This window comes from Schistocerca serialis, chromosome 4 (assembly GCF_023864345.2).
Source record: "Schistocerca serialis cubense isolate TAMUIC-IGC-003099 chromosome 4, iqSchSeri2.2, whole genome shotgun sequence".
Lineage (NCBI taxonomy): Eukaryota > Metazoa > Arthropoda > Insecta > Orthoptera > Acrididae > Schistocerca > Schistocerca serialis.
Window position 1 is genome coordinate 126120517 of NC_064641.1, and position 23889 is coordinate 126144405.

The window sequence follows — 23889 nt, forward strand, 5'->3', positions numbered from 1 at the left end:
ACATTTAGTGAGAAACTAAAAGAGAAAACATGGCCTTTTGATCATTGTAACTCAAGTGACGAAAACTTTGAGAAGTGCCTAAATAGTTTTCTTGCTGTCTTTAATGAAACATTTCCACCTAGACTCTACAGCAATAAAATAACAAATAAGTAAAGTGGATTACCCAGGGCATAAAAATTTCCAGTGCAAGGAAAAGCCAACTGCACAGAGAACTAAAATAAAACAAAGATATGGATTTCATTAAATATGTTACACTCTATAAATCCATATTTAAAAGATTTGCATGTTATTCTAAAAAATCAGTTTGGTTCTCAGCAGGGGGAAAACACCATAGATGCAGAAAACAGTTTCATAGAGAAAATAAGTACATCATTAGACAAGAGAAATAAGGTGGCAGGAATTTTCTGTGACCTCACAAAGGTGTTTGATTCTGTAAACCATATGAGGGAATAGGATATAGTTGTAGGTAAACAACTAGAGTTCTCTCAGATACAGATTTATTAGCACTTCGCTTCTACACAGACACAAGTCCGGAGGTTAACTGTCGTTAGCGGCCAACATCCTCCAAAAGCCCTCTCCTCAAAGATAGCACACTTATACACTGAACAAATATCGATATTTATGGCACTCTACGCCACATAGACCCCCCCCCCCTCCCTGCGCAGTATGGAGTACGTCCCTGTGAATGGGGGGGGGGGGGGGTGAGAAGTTAGGAAGGTAACGTACAGTTCTTCCACGTCAGGTGGTACAGTTCTTCCGCGTCAGATGGAAGCGGTCGACTGGTAGGAGACCGGGGGGTGAAACCCGGTATGTTGACGGTGAAGTCAGCAAGCGACGCCGGTGGCTGAAGACGATGTCCCGTCCTGGAGTGGGGGTGTAGCACTTCGTCAGCAGGCAGGCGGAGAATCACCTTGCCAGAAGGCCTAACAAAGGCATGTAAATTGACACACGCAGCACTTGTGCTCAATTTAAAGCGGCACACCACACGAGTTTCTGCCCTTCCTTCCACAACATTGTCACACGTGAGTACCACACACACCGTATCGCCATCTATGACAACAGATAATTTATGTATGTCATCAGGGTGTACATGTGTTGTGAATTCTTGGGTGGGACCTGTACGAGCAATGATAGGGAGGCAGGGAGGTGTGGGAATGCCATGGCAGGGGCAAGCATCTGCGAAGAGGGGGGTGGCAGGTGCACTGGACTGCGCGGGTGACAACCTCGGGTGATCAGCTGATGGACGAGGGAGTGTGACCAAAGGCAATGAGGAGCCAGTGTGGATTGAACGGCGTAACAAAGAGCTGTCACATGAAAATGGTAACACAATGGTAGAATCCGAGTGGTTGGCAGTTCGACTGCGAGGGCTGTGAGGAGTGAAACCTCGAAAAGATTGGCCACTCGAATTAGATGAACACGGACAAGGAGCAGTGCTCGGCAGAGAAGCACGCTGTGGAGAATCATTACCCGAATGTATGGTATGAGAAGATGGATGGCCGCTCAAAGCAGGAGTGGGAGAAATAGGGGCAGAATCAGGGAGGTTCAATGAAAGCTGGTTTCACTCGGTTGAGTGAGACCGTGGTTACAGAGTCTTTTATGAGGAGATCCATGTTATTCTCAGAGCATTTGATGACCTTGTCATCCTGTGTAGGGCGACTGAAGCGGGACTTTGATTGGGTCATCTCTGAGAAACACGTACTCACAAGAGTCTAGCGTGTGCAGTACATACACACGCGGAGGTGTATGAGTAGCCGGAGGTGGCGGCTTAATTTTGCTGCAGTGCAAGCGCACTCGCTCAAGAAGTGAAGGGAGTTCAGAGGGCCGTGGAAATGGGGTGGGAGTGTCTAATTCTCCAGGCAAAACCACAGGTTGGCCATACACATACTCGGCTACGGAACCCTTGAGGTCTTCCTTGAAAGTTGCACAAAGGCCGAGAAGCACAAAGGGCAGTGCTTCTGTCCATAGTGAGTCATGGCAACGCAAGGCAGACTTTAAGGTGTGATGCCATTGCTCGACAAGCCCATGTGGAAGTATGAATTTTGACAGTACCAAACATTTTACGTAAGTCGGAGAAAACTGAAGACTCGAATTGTTGTCCCTGGTCAGTGGTGAGGTAAACAGGTGAGCCAAATCTAGAGATCCACGAATCTAAGAATGCTCGACTTACTGTCTCAGAGGTAATGTTCAGAATAGGCACAGCCTCAGCCCACCGAGTCATCCTGTCAATACCGTAAACAAGTGACGGAAACCCTCGGAGGGGGGCAAAGGGCCTACAAGGTCCACATGAACATGGTGAAACTGGCCTGGCGGTTGGGCAAAACAGCCAAGGGGTGGGGAAGTGTGCCTGGAAACTTTGTTCTGTTGACACAACACGCATGCCCTGGCCCAAGACTGACAGTCGCGGCACATGTCTCTCCAGACAAACCGTTCAGATACCAGACGGGTGGAAGCTTTGACACCGGGGTGTGCTAATGTGTGTAATTTACCAAAGACCTGGCGTTGAAGGGGCTTAGGAATGAATGGCCGCAACATACCAGTCGATTCATCACACCACACTAAGTCAGATATGTCAGGGAAAGTAGAGCGTACCGGTTGGAGAGAGGAGCTGTGGTCCGAAATTAACTGCATGGTATCGGGGTCTGCCAATTGCAACCGAGGTAGGTCCGTTCAGTCAATTAAGGTTGTGACAGCACCAACGCGCGAGAGAAAATCAGCAACCACATTGTCCACTCCTCGGATGTAGCGAATGTCATTTGTAAATTGCAAGATGTAATGGATGTGATGAAAGTGTCGTGGGGGCGAATCAGCCACAGGATTTTTTATGGCAGGAGCGAACGGCTTGTGATCAGTGAGCACATAGAAATCTCGTCCCTCAACATCAGTTCTGAAGTGTCTTTTGGCCTCGTGAACTGCAAGTAATTTTCTGTCGAATGCTGAGTATTTCTTCTGCGCATTGTTTAGCTTTTTTGAGAAAAACTGCAGGGGGCTCGTAACATCATTGTACGTCTGACTCAGTACTGCGCCGACAGCATTGTCACTAGCATCAGTAGTGATAAACATTGTGGCGTCCGCACGTGGGTGAGCAAAAGTGACAGCAGAGGCCAACAGCTGTTTGAGTTTGTTAAATGCCTTGTCCATGTCTGGTGTCCATGGGACCTGGCGGGTACCAGAAGTTTGTGGCCAGCGAAGTGTCTGTGAAAGGAGCCTGCACCGCAGAAGTGGCTGGCAAATGTTTACGGTAATAATTAACTGTTCCGATGAACCTGTGTAATTCCCTATAGGTCTGGGGGTGTGGCATCTCGAGAACAGGCTTGATCTTGTCCTGTGGTGGTGTCAGACCATCCGACAACACAACATAACTTAGGAATGTGACGGATGACTGGTGCAATTGAGTCTTTTTATTGTTCAGTTCCATACCAGCGGCTACTAAAATATCTGTCACGACTTGAACACGCTCCTCACTCTGTTCCAAAGTAGAAGCAAAAACCAATATGTCGTCCATGTATACGAAACAAAAGTCTAGATGGGATAAAGTTTGATTGATGAAATGCTGCCACATTTGGGGGGCGTTTTTCAACACAAACGGCATAAATTTGTATTGAAACAGTCCGAAGGGAGTGGTTATGGCAGTCTTTTCAATATCCTCCAGAGCCATAGGAATCTGATGAAATGCGTACTTACAGTCCAAAACAGAGAAGTACTTTGCACCTGCGAGCGCTTGATTGAAGTCCACAATGTGTGGGACCGGGTATTTATCAATGATGGTGCGGGCATTTAAACGCCTATAGTCTCCGACCATACGCCAAGTACCATCTTTCTTTTGGTCAAACAGGATAGGACTAGCCCAGCAGCTGGAAGAAGGTTCAATTATTCCCTTTTGTAATAGATCATCTAATTGTTCTTTTGCAATTTTCATAAATTCCGGCTTGAGGCAGCGTGGGCGTTGCGATATGGGCGACCCATCGGTTAGGAGTAACTGATTAACTGTGCCATTAGTGACTACTGCAATACGTGGTGTGGCATGACATTCAGATGTCCATGAAGTGGAGCAGGTGGTGGCAGACGGGCAAAGCTGTGGCGCTGAGGGCACGGAAGTAAGGTGTGCCAGCCTCTCGTAGGCTGCGTAAAGGCCGCACGTGTGTTAACATGGGCGAGGTTGGTACACTAGTTCTTGGTAGCGGGCCGTGCCGCTACGAACGCTGTAGGCATGAGTGGGCGTGGCCGAACAGCAGATGGCCGTAGTTCATTGCCACGAGCTTGGGAAGTTAACTGTCCATTCGGAACGCAGGGAACATGAGCACTCGGGCATACACTGTCATTACAAGAGGGGGTGCTGACACAGTTTACAGAGTTTACAACATTGTCGTTACCGTGCACAGGCACGGGAACACCAGATTGTCTGTAGCCGACAAGTCGTCTTTTTGTAGTGTCACAAGGCGTTGTTGTGTGGAGGCCAGCTCGTGGTGTATGTTGCAGAGATGCAGCAGCATTTCCATATGTTCCATCCGCAACTTTGAAGACTTGGCGCACTCCACTAGCCACTTGTTCGTCCAAGATTGCAGCTCCAAGGATAAGTTTAAACACTTCTTAGCACAGCACACATGTTTGGTGTTAGCCGAACTGTCACTCGGCGGAGCTAAAGGAGTATGTTTGTTTAGTGGGGGGTAAAACACAGTGTTTTGCACAAAATCTACTGACAACTGATAGTGCTTGAGGAAATCAATTCCGAGAATGGGTTCTTCAATTGTTGACACTAAAAACGTCCACTCCAGCTTGCACTCGGGCGAAAGTTTCACTGTATACAGAGTAGAACCCGAACGCTGTAGGGTAGACAAGTTCACTGCACGAGGTACTGTTTTGTGTGGTTGCACTTTATTGGTTGCTAGGCAAACCGGCAGCAAAGAGACGTCTGTGCCAGTGTCTACTAGAAAATGTACACCTGATTGTAAATCATGAACATAGACTCAACCACACTTACTGTTGTTGTCCGAAACAGAATGCAACGTTGGATGGTGCCCGTTGTTTACATCGCAGGAGGTGGCTACACAGCCCTACCTGTGGTTGGAGTTTGGGTAAGAACACAGTGACTGGCATTTGCGAGCTTGCTCCCCGAATCTTGTGTGGAAGAAACAGTAAGGTTGGGCGGGCCTGTGCTCCTGTGGGTAGTTGCTAGGTGACAGAGTATGTGACCCAGAGTCTTCCACAGAGGCCGATGCACTGTCGTTGTGGGGAATTGAAGGTGCAGGCAGAGCGGCTAGTTTAACAAACTTGTTATTAGCAGCACCAGACAGTCAGAAAGCTTCTTAGTGTGGTCACGTCCAGAATGCAGTGCACAGAGCTCACATTGCCTGGCAGAGTATGCTCTGTCGGTGGCACGTAAACTTTCATTTACTGGCCTATCTTCATACGCAGAGATTGCAGTCTGGACAGGCAAAGGCAGCTTTTCTGTCCAGATTTCTGCGAGCGTGTCATCAGGCATAACTTGCTCATCGATGAGAAGACGGATGCACTGCCACAGCTGGGACAGAGACCTGTCGCTGAGACACTCTTCGTAGATGAGCTGTCGCACATTTTCTCTCCTGGTTTTCGAGACGCGCTCCAGTATCGTCTGTTTCACCACAGCATACTTTCCTGCTAGGGGGGTGCTTTGACCAGATCATAAATTAAATCGACACGGTTGTGAAGATGGTTCATGAGGCAGGCAAAGCGTGCGTCGTTGTCCAAAGCACAGACATTGAATGTTTGCTCAACCAGGTTAAACCAGAACTCCAGGTGAGTGGGTTTGAAGTCTGGTAGTTTCGGCAGATTCGGCTTTGCAGTCACTGCGGAGGTGTGCCTATTTCTTCGGACAGAAGTAGAGCATGCAGAAGATAGCGAGTCCGAATTATTGGCGTCCCGTAATGCGGGTATCGCGAAATTCACTTGACGCCGGGGGGGAGGGGGGGGGGGCGACTGAGAAGTGACGGATGCTCGAACAGTATGAGGATCGTAGTCAAAATGAGCATTCTCATTGACGTAGTAGCTCGGAGAGAAGCCACAAGTACTTAAGCACGCCGGTGAATGTCCGTTATGCACACTGTATTTACTCGACTGTGAGTGATGGGGCTGGTTGTAGATGTCCGGGTAATTACTGTCCGTCACAGAATTGTTGACTTGATTAGAAGCAACACAAGGATCCCACACATGTCCACTAGGATGCACACTTGGTGTGATATTTGCTGTTTGGTGAGCATTGAGCACCTGTTGACTAGCCGGCGCGAAAGGATACACACGTGGCGGGAACTGATTCAAGTTTGAATTTACTACTGGATTTTCCAAAGTAGCAAAACTTCGCTCGATGCCACAAACTGTCTTGAATTGTGCATTCGACATGGGAGTAGGAATGTTCTGAACAACACTCTGGGGAGAACACGTGGAAAGGTCTAGGCTAACAAAGCCAGAGTCCGCAACCGTTGGCAGTTGGAAGAAAGTGGCAGCACTCGATGAGTTCCACTGCATGTTCGGGCTGAAGGATTCCGAAGAGTCTTGCGGCATGTCCACTACGATGGCAGGAATGCTGGAGAGATGTTGCTGAAATCCAGGCAGCGGTGAGTGCTGAAAGGCCATTGTCTGAAGCTGAACAACGGCCCTCGCGATCGAAGAAACCCGACGCGGTAGGCACGTAAATAACCTTTGGGCTGTAACTCGGATGCGTATTACACAAAAAACGGGGTCACCAGTGAGGGAATAGGATATAGTTGTAGGTAAACAACTAGAGTTCTCTCAGATACATATTTATTAGCACTTCGCTTCTACACAGATACAAGTCCAGAGGCTAACTGCCATTAGCGGCCAACATCCTCCCAAAGCCCTCTCCTCAAAGATAGCACACTTATACACTGAACAAATATTGATATTTATGGCGCTCTACGCCACACATACATTGATTGTTTACAAACTTGAAAAAAGTATGGCATTAGCAGCAGTGCCATAAAATGGCTTAAACCCTACTTATCCAACAGAAAGGAAAGAGTTAGCATTTCTTCAAGTGGCACATATTATTTTTTTGACTGAAAAAAAATCTCAACATGTTTCACAAGGCTCCATATTAGGCCTAGTCCTCTTTCTCTTTTATGTTAATGACTTGCCATTAAATATCAGCTCCCCATCAGTTCTGTTTGCAGATGATACTTCTGTCTCAGTTGAAGATCAGGATTTGGAAAAAATCCCCAAATCTGTGATCAGTACCCTCAGTACCTTAGAAACTTGGTTTCAGCTAAATGGGTTGAATCTAACCATATCTAAGACTCACGTTATGCAGTTCAAAACCAAACAGTCAAAATGTGAGCAGATTAAGACTGTACACAACAACCAAGGTATAGAAGAAGTTGACGCAGTCAAATTCTTAGGTTTAAATGTAGATAAAAATTTGAGCTGGCAGGCACATATTGAATACCTGGCAAACAAATTGAGCAGATTTGCGTTTGCAATGCAAATATTATCAACAGCAACTGACATGGGCACACAAAAAGTAGCATATACAAGCTACTTCAAATTCATTATTAGGTATGGTATTGTTTTTTTGGGGTAACTCGACAAACATAATGTGGATACTAAAAATACAGAAAAAAAAAATCAATTAAAATATGTGCACTGCAAATCACAAAGAACCATGTCAAACATTATTTAGAAAACTTAAAATATTAACCCTGCCATCCTTATACATGTGTGAGATTATTATACTTTAGTACGCCAGACATGAATTATTTGAGAAACAAACATTTTGTCCATTCACATGATACTAGAAATAAAGAAAATTTTATGCTGCCCACCCACAGCCTCAGACTGTATGCCTAGGGACCTCAATACATAGGAATGAAAATTTTTAATAAATTAAAAGGGAACAAGTTGATGCAAATGAATTTAGGTTCACTTAAACAAAAGCTATATAGGTACTGACACTGAAGTGTTATTATGCAGTGGATGAATTCATGCAGGAGAAACTGGAAATTTGAGCTGGATATAATGTGGTACACATTGAAATATCCTTATAGTTTTATTATTTACTATAGTGCTATTATTTATGAATGTAAATATCACTGTAACTGTTTTATAAATTTGTGATGTGCCTCCTGTACACAAACCAAATGGATTGCAAATGTATGTCATGAGATGAATAAAACACTATTCACAATGTAAATGCATGTTGCCAAAAGAGTAAACTGTAAATGTAGAAAATATTTTTAAAAAGGTTATTAAAAACAGACACTACAATATTAACTACAATATTCCTTACAAATTGTGGTAGTTTATAGTTTTGTTTTAATATTTTGTCTGCAGGCCTTTGGCATACAGAGCCTCGGGGGAACGGGATGTGTACGTATTGGATCTGAATTCTTATCCAGAGTGCTGAATTACAATACTGCCTACATTCCTGCACAAACTTGGGGTGAATATTGTTCTCTTGTATTCATTTTTATCTAAAAAATATTTACTGGTTAGACATTATCAGTTGACATTTAATTTTTAAGTTGTCAAATTCATTTTCTTGTGTATTTCAGGTTTCCCTAGTTCTTTTATATTATCTGTTTACCAGACTTGTTTTAGATAATTAACCCTTCACTTCATTGTGGAGTATGTACTGTTGTGAACTTCTCCAGGAGTTTAAAACTGTGCACGAGAACAGGCTGAGGATCTGTGTGTGACTCCTGGGCTGGCCCACAATTTTAATCTGTCAAGAAGTTTCACAAGTATTAAAAAATATTTTAAGTATTTTTAATATAAGTGACACAGATGCAGATAAAATTGGTCTAAAAGCCCAACTGCTCTTATTTTACACAGTTAACAAACAGTTTATAAATTTCAGTTTAAAAAAATCATCAATCTCTCAATGAGTGAGTAGAAATAACTGCTAGATCAATGTATGTCATGATTTGATTTGATTTGATTTGATTTATTTCGTGTTCCATAGGTCAACTGTGTTTAATACACAAGGACGTGGAACGAGTCAGTTTTTTACAAATACAGTCTGATAATCTTATAGCATATACAGAAATTTGAGTACATAATTATATAAAAACTTAAAACAGTAAATTCTTTGGGCAGCAATATAGAAAAAGAAAATACATATTTTCTTAGAATTATTAAAACACTACAGAAAACAGATACGGAGCACACACAGATACAGATCTCAGGTTAAATAAAATTCGTAGTGGCATTATGTCAACTTGTATTATATAATATTAAAATATTACAATTTATTTAGTTAAAAATTCATCTAGACTGTAAAAAGCTTTTTCTAGCAGAAATATTTTTAGTGCTTTCTTAAACTCGCTATTGTTATGAATCTTTGTCTTTATTTCGGGAGGAAGAGCATTGAAGAGTTTTGCTCCAGTGTAATGGACACCCTTTTGTGCCAAGCTCAAATTTCTGAGTTCACTGTGTATGTCATTCTTCCTCCGTGTGTTATGCTCATGATAATTACTATTTGGTTGAAATATATCTATATTTTTACAAACAAAACACATGAGAGAAAAAATATATTGGCATGTGGTGTGTATATTTTAAGATTACGAAAACTATTTCTACAAGAGTCTCTTGGGCGCAATCTACATATAATTCTTAAAGCTCGCTTCTGTGCAATGAACACTTTCCTTGCTAATGGCTGGTTGCCCCAAAAAATAATTCCGTACTCAATGAGACAATGAAAATAGCCATAATAGGCCACTTTTGCAGTGTTAGGTTCAACACATGTAGTGACAACCCGTAAAGCATAGGTAGCAGAGCTAAGCCTCTTACAGAGATCAATAATATGTGAAGACCAGTTCATTTTCTTGTCAATGTGCACTCCAAGAAATTTTGTTGTTTCCATTCTGACTATTGGTTGATTACCACATGTCACACTTATCTCTCTCTCTTTTTCTGTTTTTGTACAGAATTGAATAAAGCTGGTCTTACTGGAATTTAATGAGAGACCATTCACCTTGAACCAATTAACCATATCTGAGAGTATGTGATTACTGAGTTCCTCAAGATTGTTGTCTGTTCTACTGCTCATAAAAATTGTAGTATCATCAGCAAATAATCTAAATTTACACGGCAGGCTTGTACATGATGGTAGATCATTTATAAAAATCAGGAATAATAGTGGCCCAAGAATTGAGCCCTGGGGCACTCCACATGTAATGGAACTCCAATCAGAATCTGAGGAAGTGTCACATACTCCACCCGAGCTATTCAACACAACTTTTTGTTTTCTGTCTTGGAGGTACGACTGTAGCCAATTGCCTGCAACACCACTTATTCCTACTAATTTTGCTTTTTGCAAGAGAATCTGGTGATCAACACAGTCAAACGCTTTGGATAAATCGCAGAAGACACCAAGTGCTAGCATTTTTTCATTAAGGGTTTCTAGAACTTCATTTGCAAGTGCGTAGACTGCGTCTTCTGTTGAACGGCCCTTTTGAAAGCCAAACTGGCTTTTGCTGAGAACTCCATTCTTCATGAGATGATCAGTAATTCTTACATGTATTAGCTTTTCTAGAATTTTGGAGAAAGCTGTCAGCAAAGAGATAGGTCGATAGTTAGTTAGTTCAGCTTTATCCTCCTTTTTGTACAGGGGCTTCACAATGGCATACTTAAGTCTACTGGGAACAACACCTTTCTGAAGGGAAGCATTGAAAATATGACAGAGAATGTCCCTTATCCACACACAAGAATATTTCAATAAATTACTAGATATATTATCAACCCCTGCAGAATTCGTACTTTTTAGAGACATGATGATTTTTTGAATTTCTTCTACAGTGACAGGATTAAGGTGCATTTCTGAAATTGTGTTAGAATATACAGCTTGACAAAGAGTTACAGCTTCATCAACATCGGGCTTGCAACCAATCTGTTGAGATACTGATAGGAAGTGTTTATTAAAAATCTCAGCCACCCTTTTGGGGTTATCTATTAGGATACCTTCATATCTGATATTATTTATATCTTCTTTACTTGTTGCATCTCTTCCTGTTTCTTTTTTTACAATGCTCCAAATTGCTTTTATTTTATTATTAGAATTATCTATTTTCTTCTCATAATAAAGGGCTTTTGATTTCTGTATTAGTTTCTTCAAAATTTTACAGTATATTCTATAGTGTTCCCATTTTTCTACATCTTTACAGAATCTTATTGCAGCATAAGTTTCCCTTTTGGTTTTACATGACTGTTTTATACCTTTTGTAATCCAAGGCTTGCTTACAGAATTGGAAGCACTGTTTCTGACCCATTTCTTGGGAAATATTTCTTCAAAAAGAGCACAGAATTCATTTATAAAACAGTTAAATTTAGTATCAACATCATCATGGCCATATACTAAAGACCAATCCATTTGCTGCAACCTGTGGTTGAAAGTTCCTTTCGCCTTTTCATTAATTACTCTTATGACTTTCCATCGAGGAAATTCTTTTTTGAACAGATTAACGTCATAAATAGTGAGAATTTGTCCATCATGATCTGAAAGCCCACTTATAACCTGCCTGACAATATAATTCTGATGTCTATTTACATCTAAAAAAACGTTGTCTATCATAGTTTGGCACTCGGATGTAATTCTTGTTGGGAAATTTATTACTGAAGTCAGATTGAGTAAGGTCATCACAATCTCAAAGTCTATTTTATTCTTATTTTCTGTCAAAAAGTTTATATTAAAATATCCTTCGCTTTTGAAAGTAACCATGACAGAAGGAGTTCCATTGAATGCAGAAAAGTTTTTGTGTCACCTGAAGGAGCCCTGTAGACAGCCAACACTATTATTGGATAGAATTTAGTTGTTATTTCTGTGGCACATGCCTCAAATTGTTGTTCCACACAATATTTCTTAATATCTATAGCTTTGTATGCTACACTATCCTTAACATAAATTGCTACTCCACCTTTATCTTTACTTTCCCTACAGTAGTATGTTACTAAAGTATAACTTGCTATAGATGGCAAGGCACATTTATCAGTAACATGGTGCTCAGTTAAGCACAAAATCTGGGCATTATTTATACTGTCCTTTTCACTAATGTTAATAAGGAGTGGATCTATTTTGTTTAAGAGGCCCCTTATATTTTGATGAAAGAAAGAGATGCCTTCCTCTTGCTTTTTCATTCTATTAGTGCTGTTACCTGACTGAGAATCCATTGGAGTCTGCCTTGAGACAGGAGAGAGGAGACACCTGACACTACCTACTGTTGTCCCTTCTTTTTCTTCGGGCCCACACATAAAAAATCGTTGAGATGAGAAGGAGGCTCAGCATTTCTTCTGTCCAACAGCCTTCTATTTGTTGTTGTTGATGGTGGTGCTGTTTCTGACACTTCAAATGTTGGTTCTACCACTACTGCTGTGTTTCCTTGTGAACTTGGAGTCTTCTCGTTTTTGTTATTTTCGTCTAAAATAATACTTGGCTGATGACGAACAGTAGTTCTTTTGTTGTTGAAATCGATGTCCACTGTTCTTTCTGTTAAAATTTGGTCTTTTTTTACATGTTTTGCTGCTGCTGATGAAGTTTCTAATGAATTTTTTTGAAGTGTTTTCGTAATGGAGTCAGGCGATGGCAATGCAATTATCGTTTTGGTTTTGAATTTGTTTTGGTGGTTTTTTATTACCCTGGTTATCAGGCTTGTCAGATATTCTTTCCCCAAGCCATTCAGGTGAAGTCCGTGTTGCGTGTGGAATCTACGTCCAATACTGTTTATATCAACGCATTTCACGTTTTTAAAATGTTTGCAGATTTTTGCAAACTGACTGTTGGCACTTTCTATTTCCCTGTTAACACATGACCATCTTACAAGATCATAGCGATGCGGAATATTGACAAGTATTACGTTAGTGTGAGTGAGGTTCCTCAGACACTGTTTAAGATCGCGCGTTGCACTCAATGTTTCATTTTTGTAGACATCGTTTGCGCCTCCCATAAGTACAACGAAGTCTTTATCATGCAGATTTTTTGCCTCTGCGGATTCGGTCATTTTTTTAATTTCGCTAAGTGGGGCTCCCGGTTTCACTATACCACACGAAAATGTTTCAGTTGTTTCTTTTAGTTTACTAGGAAGTCCACGACCATGGCTGTCTGAAAACACAAACAGTTTCCTGTTATTGGAGTTCACAATTTCCGAATCGTTTTGTATTGTTTTACCACACACTTCGACACAATTTTTGGTCGGCATATTTATATTGACCTCCTTCACAGTTGTTTGCGTCAGTAAATTTTCTTCTCTTACCTTATTCCCCAAAGTGCCATTTTGCTTTTCCCAACTTCATGCGAACTGTAAGTTGCATTTTCACTATCGGCGATCGAAAGTACTTGAAATGTGTTTTCGTGCACAAAGCTTGCGTAACTTTCGCAGGTTTTCCGAATTTGCTCTTTGGACTTGCTGTTTTTGCACTTTACATTTGACCACTTTTCCGTAACGGACGAACTATCTCGCACAAGTTTTAGCGTGTTCAGTTCACTATTTTCTTGTTGTATTTTCGAAATGTCCGTTTTCAAACTGCCGATTATGAACTGTAAGCTCGTTATGCGTTCATTCAGTTTCTTGATTTCGTCTTTACAATTTTCACACGATTTTTTTTTTACGGCAAAATTTAAGTTTTTCTGGAAGGACACTTGCTTAACTTTTACTGTAGCCGCCATCTTGATACTCATCATATATGATTACACCTTGTATACTGCTGGTTGAGGCCACCTTGAATTAATTTTGTCCAGTTTTGGTTTTTCTCCAGAATAACGTGCCCAATAAAGTAGTGGAATAGATTTACAACTGGTTGACAGCAAACAGTTTAATTCTTAATCTTACAAAAGCTCATGATATGCAATTACAAAAAGATAAAAGTGACTTACAGGTACTTAAAGACCACTTACATAGCTGAATGGTAAGCATCGCAGCCTTTGGTGCAGGAACACCTGGCCCCAAGGTACCTTCTCAGACTCTTTCTGATATAGGGAGGCTGATATGAGGTCAATTCAGCAATTGTGAGGGCAGATGAGGAGCTGCTTGAATAAAGAAGAAGTAGCAGCATCACCAGGATTTTTCTATTGCTAATAATGACAGAAGTGATTGGTGACAAGTTGATCATATGTCCCATGATCACTCCTTGTACTGCCTTGTAGGCAGAAGTCAGTCAGTTAGATAAAGTCTAAGGCCTAATCCATGAGTGATGTTTTCTTAGAGGTACCAGAAGTAGAGATCAATTGGAAGATACTGAATGAGTTTCCATCTGTGAAGTTCTTAGGCTTCCAGATGGATAATAAAAAGAATTGACACCAGTTTGGGTATAATTTAACTCACAATTATTTGTGCAATATTTCCTGACATGGTCACTCACACAGATGATAAGTATCATTCACAACATAAAAGATGTTTCTGGACACTTTGAACAGTGTATATGAATGATTTTAGGATGTTTTTAATTTAAATCCAAATATAATACAATTAATAAACAAATATGATAAGGTATACATTAGACAATAAATATTTTTGGCAATTTTTCGTAAATAACCCCAGTACCTCTCTGATAGCAGCCAGTTTGTCATTCTCTCCATGAACACCTCTATCAAACATACTGTCAAGTCTTGGACATCTTGTGATGAAGCAAGCTGGGATATTTTTACTTCCCCTCTTGTTTAACCATCTGCCTCCTTTAAATTCATTTGTTTCAATTTTAACTAATTACCATTAACATATGTGAATATAATCTGCATTTCCATAAAAGAGAAAGGTTGGCCCTCAGTTTTAAAGAATATAACACCAGATCTAATTTTGTGCTTAGTTTTATGTAATTGATTTTCTAATTTATTTTGATTATGCCTAATTAGTATCTTTTGTTATAGGGTGAAATCAGTAATTGTATTTTAACTTAAATTCTATTGTTGACTTATAAACAAATATAAATTATGTAATAATTGTAAACATTTGGAAGACAAAATACTAGTAAAAATATCTATTTGGCTCTATTTGAAAACATGTTAGCAAAGCAAGCCCTTCATTAATTCAAAAGTGATTAATAGTTTTGTCAAAAGTATTGTTTGTGTTACTATATTTGTTAATTTCACAATTTAAACAAATAATTCGGCCTAACTCTTATAGTAGAAGAAACTGTTAAAAAGACAGAATTTTTCGATGTATTCAGTTAATTTAATGAGTTAAGTTTTCATTTTAATTTCTGTAAATCAAACTTTGAACAATATGTAGTTCCAGCACCTATTATTGTTAGGATACATAAGGGCCCAATTTCTGGTCCCGAGACAGTCAAATGTTCAAATGTCTGTGAAATCTTATGGGACTTAACTGTTAAGGTCATCAGTCCCTAAACTTACACACCACTTAACCTAAATTATCCTAAGGATAAACACACACACCCATGCCTGAGGGAGGACTCGAACCTCCGCCGGGACCAGCTGCACAGTCCATGACTGCAGCACCTTAAAACTGCTCGGCTAATCCCGCACTGCCTGAGACAGTCCACGCCTAAGTTTCATATGAGGAACCTGTGTTGGTTAGAACGACAACAATGCATCAGCTTAACAATGAAATAAGTGTTACACCAATAGGCTGTGTGTTAAAACAATGGCAGTGTCTGCTCCATATGTACCTTTCTATTCTTCAAGAACTGTGTACTTTGTGGTTAGGTTTTTACTGCTTGTAGATGTTCAACAGGAAACCAAGGTAGCAGAATGTGGATGTTCACCTGCAGCCTATTAATGAGGCTTATCGAAAGTTAAAACAATAGTGCGCTGGCCATATTAAATGTATATATGGAGGATTGTAAAATGTGAAAGCAAATAACTGTGAAATTTTCACTCATGCATAAGAAGCATGTTTCAAGTTCGTCCCCCTTTGAGTTATCGCACAACTTTCATAAACTCTTTCTAGAATATCTCAGAGATCCACACAGATATTACAAAGCAATGCACGCTATGATCTCTATAATGTGTGTTTCATTAACATTCCTTTCCCTAGAAAAGCTATCACAAACTTCATCGATGTAAATATTTGTACGTGTTGCAGTAATGGGTATTATATTTTCATCCAAAATAAGTTCATAGTATCTGTTTCTGTCTTTGTTGTATGAGCCTCATTTTTGGGTCAAGGTAAATGAATGATAATATTGTGAGAAATTGTTCTAACACTGGTATGACCTTTACTTTTCCTACATCTAGCTATTGCATTTTCTCCTAAAATAAAATAAAATACAAAACATCCTCTTGAATTACTTCTTCCTGTGAGTATGAACTGATCATTTTCTGACACTTCTTGATCTGTTCCTGAATCATGACCACTTCCATGTACACAATCCTCTTTCTCTGAGTCAGCAATATCACAGTTAGGATCTTCATTACTCAGCTAATGTAACCATTCCAGCCATACATCAGGGTCAATGCTAAAGTTTGTCCACAGACTAAAAGCATACAGAATATTTACTTTATATATAAAAAAACAAAGATACTGTAACTTACCAAACGAGAACAATAAAACACACACACACACACACAAAATATTCAAGCTTTTGCAACCCAAGGTTGCTTCATCAGGAAAGAGGGAAGGAGAGGGAATGACGAAAGGGTGTGGGTTTTAAGGGAGAGGGTAAGGACTCATTCCAAACCCGGGAGCGGAAAGACTTACCTTACGGGGAAAAAAGGACAGGTATACATTTGCGCACACACACACACACACACACACACACACACACACACACACACATATCCATCCGCACATATACAGACACAGGCGGGCATATGTAAATTTACTTTTGTAAATAAATATTGTAGGCAAAAAGCAGATTAGCTGCAATTAGTTTCAGCATCTTACCAAAATCCCTTCAGTGTTCTTGTAATTCTGATACCTATGTGGGGATTCATATACTCCCTAATGGTATTTATGGTTGAATGAATTCAGGATGAATGGCGAAATTCACATCCACAACGCTACCGGTAAAAATAATTTGCATACAGGCTCTGTATAGCTGTACTGGGTTCAGAATGGACTTTTTTATTCACTGGGTTCAGAATGGACTTTTGTATTCTCATACTAATGTCTACCATAGGTTGTCAGTGCACATGACTTCACAGGAAGATGACAATTAGTAAACCCATGGAAACACTGTGGCAACATGACATGACAACTGATCTGGCAACTTGAGAAAATTTTGTCAATGAAATTTGCTGAAATAGCTTGCATCCCCATATAGTTGAAACTGTTGCATAATATTGTAGATAACCATCGCAGAGTTATGCTTACAAGTGGAGACATGCACTTGAAGGAGTACAGGTATGCAGTGCTGTTTCACCATTAGACAAAACTAGGCAGCTCCCTAGGATGGCAAAATTTAGCGGTGGCAAAGGGCAGAAAAAATTAATTTCAAATCAAATAATGAAAAAATTGAGTTGAGAATATTAGGAGAAAAAATGTAAAAGAGGAAAAATTAAAACACCAAATCGTTTTCAAAAGCTTACAGAACAGTTACTTAATAAGCCTTTATTTACTCTGACAAAAGTAAACACACTGCCTGTACCTACCTCAAAAGTAAAGGAGCCACTACTGAGAGTTTTGACTTTGGGTTTAACTACCACAGTGAGCAACTCACTGGGCTATAAGCAGTCCCCTGTCCCTAATTTAGCGCCACTGACTTCGTGGAAGGGCAAGAATCAGTGCCTTGAGACAATCATAACATCCATGCCTCACCCGGATTTGAATAAAGACCAAGCTCGGATGAGTGCTCAAAAACCTTCCACTTAGAACACTGTGCCACTGGGCTGATTAATTAAAATTGTAGAATGGTCAATAGAAAACACAAACAAGGCACGAGTTATTTATTTAATCACAAGGACCTCCCTACCTCCTGAAGAAGATGAGATTTATTCCTCATTCTACAAATACTTCCATTAAAACACAAACAAAATAACACCATAGTTCTCCAGATGACCTAGTTTGATGCTTCAGCACATCTCCAATCAGTACAGCATAAGTTCTAAATTCAAGGAAAAATTCATTTGCACCAGAAAACAGGTCCATGTCTTTATTAGTTGATTTTCTTGCAATTAAATAAAATAAGTAATTTATGCCAGATTTGGTTGCACTGGTATAGTTGAGTTTAGCTCTAGTTTAAAATCTTCGTCAAAATTCTTCCTATTTCAATTATTTTGGGTAATTTCAAAAATCGAGGAATTTTGTTGTCTTCAATCAGTTTTAAAGGAAGTGAGGTCATAGGATGAAAATTTAGGACCAGCTCCTGAAAATAAGGACATCTGATCACCTTACCGTATTACTCGAATCTAAGCCGCACTTTTTTTCTGGTTTTTGTAATCCAAAAAACCACCTGCGGCTTAGAATCGAGTGCAAAGTAAGCGGAAGTTCTGAAAAATGTTGGTAGGTGCCGCCACAACTAACTTTTGTCGTCGAATATATGTAGCGGTACACAGGCATGCTTTGCAGACACAAAGATAAATACTGGTGACAAAACCTCTGCGTCAGTAATAAATTTAAAAAAAAGGTGGAAAACGAGCCTTTTTTCCTCCGCCCCGAGTTTCGACCACTGCATTTTCATACGTTATCCATCGAAGTAAATACAAATTCCGTACTGTTCATCTTCGAATGTTCCAGCGTTTCAATGTACTACAATGTACTATGAAAATCTGACTGGCAAGACTGTTAGGGATGTTTGTCAATATGGTCAACTCTACGTTCTGAATTTTTTGCTACCTGTGAGAAGAGATGGTTGCTAATAGGAACTTTTATGAATTGTGAATCACATGCAGTATTCTCTTCCCCATAAGAATAATACGAATATAAACATTTTGCCACGTATTCTTTCGTGTTTGCTGCTATCTCATTTAAATTCTGTCTGCCTAATAAACTACGAAAGTAGAGTGAGACAACAGCAAACGCGGAAGAATATACATATCATGTCATGTTTATATTCATATTATTCTTATGCGTAATAGTGATACAGTCAGAAATGAAGCACGGCAATTGACTAGATTTTTAAATCTAAGATAACTCAAATTTCTGTGCAGAATGTAATGTACTAAAGAGGCGTCTGCAAAGATTTTCAAAAGGAGAAAATTTTTGGCTAAACTCTCGTTCAGAACATCTTCTATCATAAGCAGTCTATTATTTGGTTCTTGTTGATCATTATCAAAGAAAGCAGCAGTGTAAGTAACAACAAATAACAGTCTGTTGCCATTGTTTCGCTAATGAGACGATTCCTCTCTTCTTTTTTTTTTAATTGTTAGCGGCGGTAGCGCGCACAAAAGCAAGCCATGGCGTGAGCTTCGACAGGCCGTAAACACGCACTATCAGAACGCGACAAACAATGCATGACACAGTACAGTAATGCATTTTCAGCTTAGAGTGGCGTAAACACCTATAACAAAGAAAACTCCGCTTATCACATCAAAGAAAAATAAGCAATCAATTCAAACCAGACGAAGCACGTGGAAAAAAAAGGGTACCCGCATAAATACGGATGGAGCGCCTGACACATAGCAATGGCTACCTGGTAAAGCTTAACTGCTAAGCTTACGTCTCGAACCAAACTATTGTAGCTGTATCGTCATTCATTCGACCTAAATTGTGTCTCATATTACAATAGACCAACTTTGTTTCGATTTGGAGGTGCGGCCTAAAACTTTTCCCTCCCTTGAATTTCGAGTCTCAAATTTTAGGTGCGGCTTAAGATTCAGGAAATTTTTTTTCCCTTGATTTCGAGTCTCATTTTTCAGGTGCGGCTTAGATTCGAGTGCGGCTTAGATTCGAGTAAATAAGATAGTTTAATGATTGATAGTGTAACAGGAGATTTCCATTGTTGTGCTGTTGTTTTCAGTTGTTAGGGTGGCAAAACATGTAGCAAAAGCCCTACAGGTATCAGTAGGAAACCTTTGGAAACATTGTGGTAACATGACACTACAACTCAGCTGATCACTTGAAAAGATTTCCTCCCTCAAATTTACTGAAATAGCCTGAATTTCCATATAGTTGTAACTGTTGCATAATATTTCAGATAACCATCACAGAGTTATGTCTCGAAGCGGATTCACACACTTGAAGGAGTACAGGTATTGGCATCCTCTGAATAAGGCACTAGATTTTGAGGGTCTAACTGAAGACTTGTCATCTGCTCCCAAATATTCTGTGGTGGTGTTACATCCATGCGCCCACAATCCTACTGGCTGTGATCCAACACAAGAACAATGGGATAGGATTGCTGACATTATTCAGGTGCGTAACATATTCTTTGACGTATATTTTAGTCATTCACAGATCTATATAACACGAAGCTATAACATTCATCCATCAACTTTTTCTTGCTATAGTATATTGAGCATCTTTTTGTGCAGATACCATTTTCAGAGTTTTCTTTTACTTATTATGGTTATTAATCTTTATTAACTATTTAATATTCTAGTTGCTATGCTTTCCATGAATTTACAGGGTGGCGCATGAAATGTGTTACCATTTTGTTTTTGAATATAAACTTTATTGTCAATACAATCTGAAAGGAACATATACTACAATGAAGAGCCGTCCATGGAGATTTGTTCTAACTCAGCACATGCTCAGTACTTCCACCATTTCCTAACTTCCTTCAAATGAACACTGAAGTTAGTGATTACCCCATGGCACATGTCTTCAGTAATTTCATTGCAAGCTTGAAGAATAAGTCTTCTGAGCTCCATTAAATCACATGGATGTTTCGGAAAAATTTTTTCTTTTAGGTACCCCGAAAGAAAAAAGTCAAATGGATTAAGGTCTGGACTATTGGGGGGCCAATTTTGTCTGTCATTGAAGTGACCTGGAAACCTGAGTGAAATGATCAGCATGTCTAAATGCTCGTGTAAAAACTCCAACACAGTGTTTGCAGTATGTGGCCTTGCTCCATCTTGCATGAACCACTGCATGTTGAAGGGCAAGGCAATAGCAAGAAGCTGTGAAATGGAGCTATTGCGAAGCATGCTCAAATAACGCTCGCTATTCACAGTTTCTTCAAAGAAAAAGGGTCCAATAAGTCCGTGAGTGGAAATTGCTGTCCACGCTGTAATTCTCAGAGCATAATGTTGTCGTTCATGAAGCACTTGTGGATTTTCAGTGGCCCAAAAGCGTACATTTTGTTTGTTAACCACACCGTCTAAATGAAAATGCGTTTCGCCTGAAAACCAAACGTTGTTGAGAGTTTGTATTATATTGTATTGTATTGTATTTATTGGTCCAGTAAATCTTACATGTACAGTACAGCACATCAGATATTGGACAGGTCAAAGTATATCTTACAATTAAAACACTTTAGAAACTAGAAAATTATGTTCACAGAATTTTACAGCACTTCATATACTGGGCAAGTCAATGTGTAAGTTATAATTAAACCACATTAGAAACTTGAAGTTTACAGCTGAATACATGTATAAGCCAATATTAACGATTACAGTATTTGCATGATCCTCACTTAAGCTCTAAGGATTTTTGAGGAGCTCTTCTACACTATGAATGGACATGTACACTAGAGAATTACATTCACAGAATTTTACTTCATATACTGGGCAAGTCGGTATACAACTTATACTTGAACCCCATTATAAACTTGAGAATTACATCTGAATGTATTTATAGGCCAGTATTAATGGTTACAGTATTTGCATAATCATCACTTAGACTCTCGAGGATTTTGGAGGAACTCTTCCACACTATAAAAGCAATGTGTCAACAGATATTCTTTTAATGCTGCTTTAAAATTTTTTACATCAGTCTTTACTTTAATTTCTCTTGGCAATTTATTGTATATAATTTTTTCCATGGTGTAATGTTCCTTTGTAGTACATGAAAGTCAGTTTTCTGTCCTGTATTATGATGATGAACATCTTCATTTTTGGGGAGGATACTGGGATTTGTTATTGCATATTTCTTTATAAACATTGCACTTTCAAATAGGAGAATACATGGAAGGGGAAGAATCCCCATCCTTTTAAATAATGGTCTACATGGTTTGTTCCTTTTTATTCCAGCCATGATTCTCACTATTCTTTTTTGCATCCTGAAGAGTTTTAGGCAGGATGGCAAGTTACCCCAGAAAGTGATCCCATATTTTAGGACAGAATGTATATTAGATTAGTAAACTGTCATTAGACAGTCCTTATGACAGCAGTTTTCTAGCACCCTCATTAAATAACACATGGTACTTAGCTTCTTTAATGTGTTGTCAATGTGAGTTTCCCATCTAAGATTATCCTGTAGCCAGACCCCCAGAAATTTTGTATTAGGCACACTTGCAATATGTGTGTCTGACATCTGAATTCTTATATCCTCTTCAGTATTTCTCTTGACATTATGAAAATTTAATGCTACTGTTTTACTTTTATTTATTAGTAGTTTGTTTTGGTTGAACCAGTTTACAACATTTGTTAGTGCCTCAGACAGTCTTGTCTGTAGTATCTCTGCAGTCTTCCCATTGACTAATATGCTTGTGTCATCTGCAAACTGGATAGTGCTATGGTACTGGTTGGTTGATGTTAGGTCATTTACATATATCAAAAATAGGATGGGGCCCAGTACCGAGCCCTGCGGTACTCCATATTTTACTGCTTTATAATCAGAATAGTGTCTTGTTGATTTATTTTCTTTGTGAAAATGTATTTCTACTACTTGCTTGTGGTCAGTTGTTAGGCATACCTCTGATACCAATTCTTTCAAGCTTCTGCAGCAATAGGGTGTGGTCTATGATGTCGAAAGCCTTAGACAGATCAAGGCATATGCCAGTCACTTTTTGTCCACTATCAGTTTTTTCTAGTACTTCACCCAGAAATTAATATATTGCTGTTTCTGTTGATCGGCCTTTCCGGAAGCCATGTTGGGTTGTGAATAATATTTTGCAGTTTTCTAGAAAATCTAGCAACCTCTTATGAAAAATTTTTTCTAGTATTTTCGAAAAATGTAGATAGCAAGGCAATAGGTCTATAACTGGCTGTGTCTTCTTTCTTACCCTTTTTGAACAGTGGTTTCAGTTTCACTGTCTTTAAACAGGAAGGAAAGACTCCATTTGTTAATGAACTGTTGAAAATGTGGGCTAATGGTATTGCAATGAGGTCACCCACATTTTTAATGACATAATCTGGAATCTCATCCACACCTGTTGAAAATTTTGTTTTTAACTCTCTAATTGATAGTATAATTTCCTTAGGGTTGGTTGGAGTAAGAAATAGGGAGTCGCAGTTTCCATTTTGATTTGATGATGTTGTAGCAGGATTTTTATTTGAAGATTTTATGTCAGAGAGTAATTTTTCACTAATATTTGCAAAGTATGTATTAAAAGCATTGGCTACTTCGTCTGGATTTGTAATTTTTTTGCCATCTTGGATTACCTGGGGATTTACATTTTGGGAGGTCTCATTTCTTACTTGTTCTCTGACTATCTTCCACATGGCTTTCATTTTGTTCCTGGCCATTTTTATATGGTGATCATTTGTTGCTTTTTTAGCTTGTTATATGACTTTGTGAAGCACTCTCTTATAATTCTTGAAATACACCAGAAATTCTTCTGTAACATTTTGTGTTTTTGAGATTTCATAAAGTCTCCTCTTTTCAGCACATGATATTTTAATTCCTTTCGTCAGCCATGTAACATTTCTTTTTCTAGTTTTTAATGTTTGGTTTTTAACTGGAAAGGAAATATTGAAATAATGGGAGAATATTTCCATGAACATATCAAACTTTTTACATGTGTCCTCATAGTTGTCTATATCATTCCATGTTTCTTTTTTTAGTAAGTGCCTGAAGTGTTCTAGGTTGTGCTTGCTAAAATTTCTACCTTTTCTTGTCATTTGTTGTTCAGTATTTCCTGCAGTGTCTACTGGGAATTCAATAAACTGTGCATAATGATCACTGAAACCTG

At 39.3% G+C, this 23889-nt stretch overlaps 1 protein-coding gene across 1 annotated transcript in view; it reads left to right on the forward strand.

Annotated features, from left to right (window-relative positions):
- The window catches only part of LOC126474320 (aspartate aminotransferase, cytoplasmic-like), a 96909-nt gene that overhangs the window by 43299 nt on the left and 29721 nt on the right, over positions 1–23889 (forward strand). The window contains exons 3-4 of the mRNA XM_050101786.1: positions 8320–8428; positions 20011–20228. Of these exons, the coding sequence (XP_049957743.1) occupies positions 8320–8428; positions 20011–20228 (327 nt within the window). The remainder of the gene's footprint in view (positions 1–8319; positions 8429–20010; positions 20229–23889) is intronic.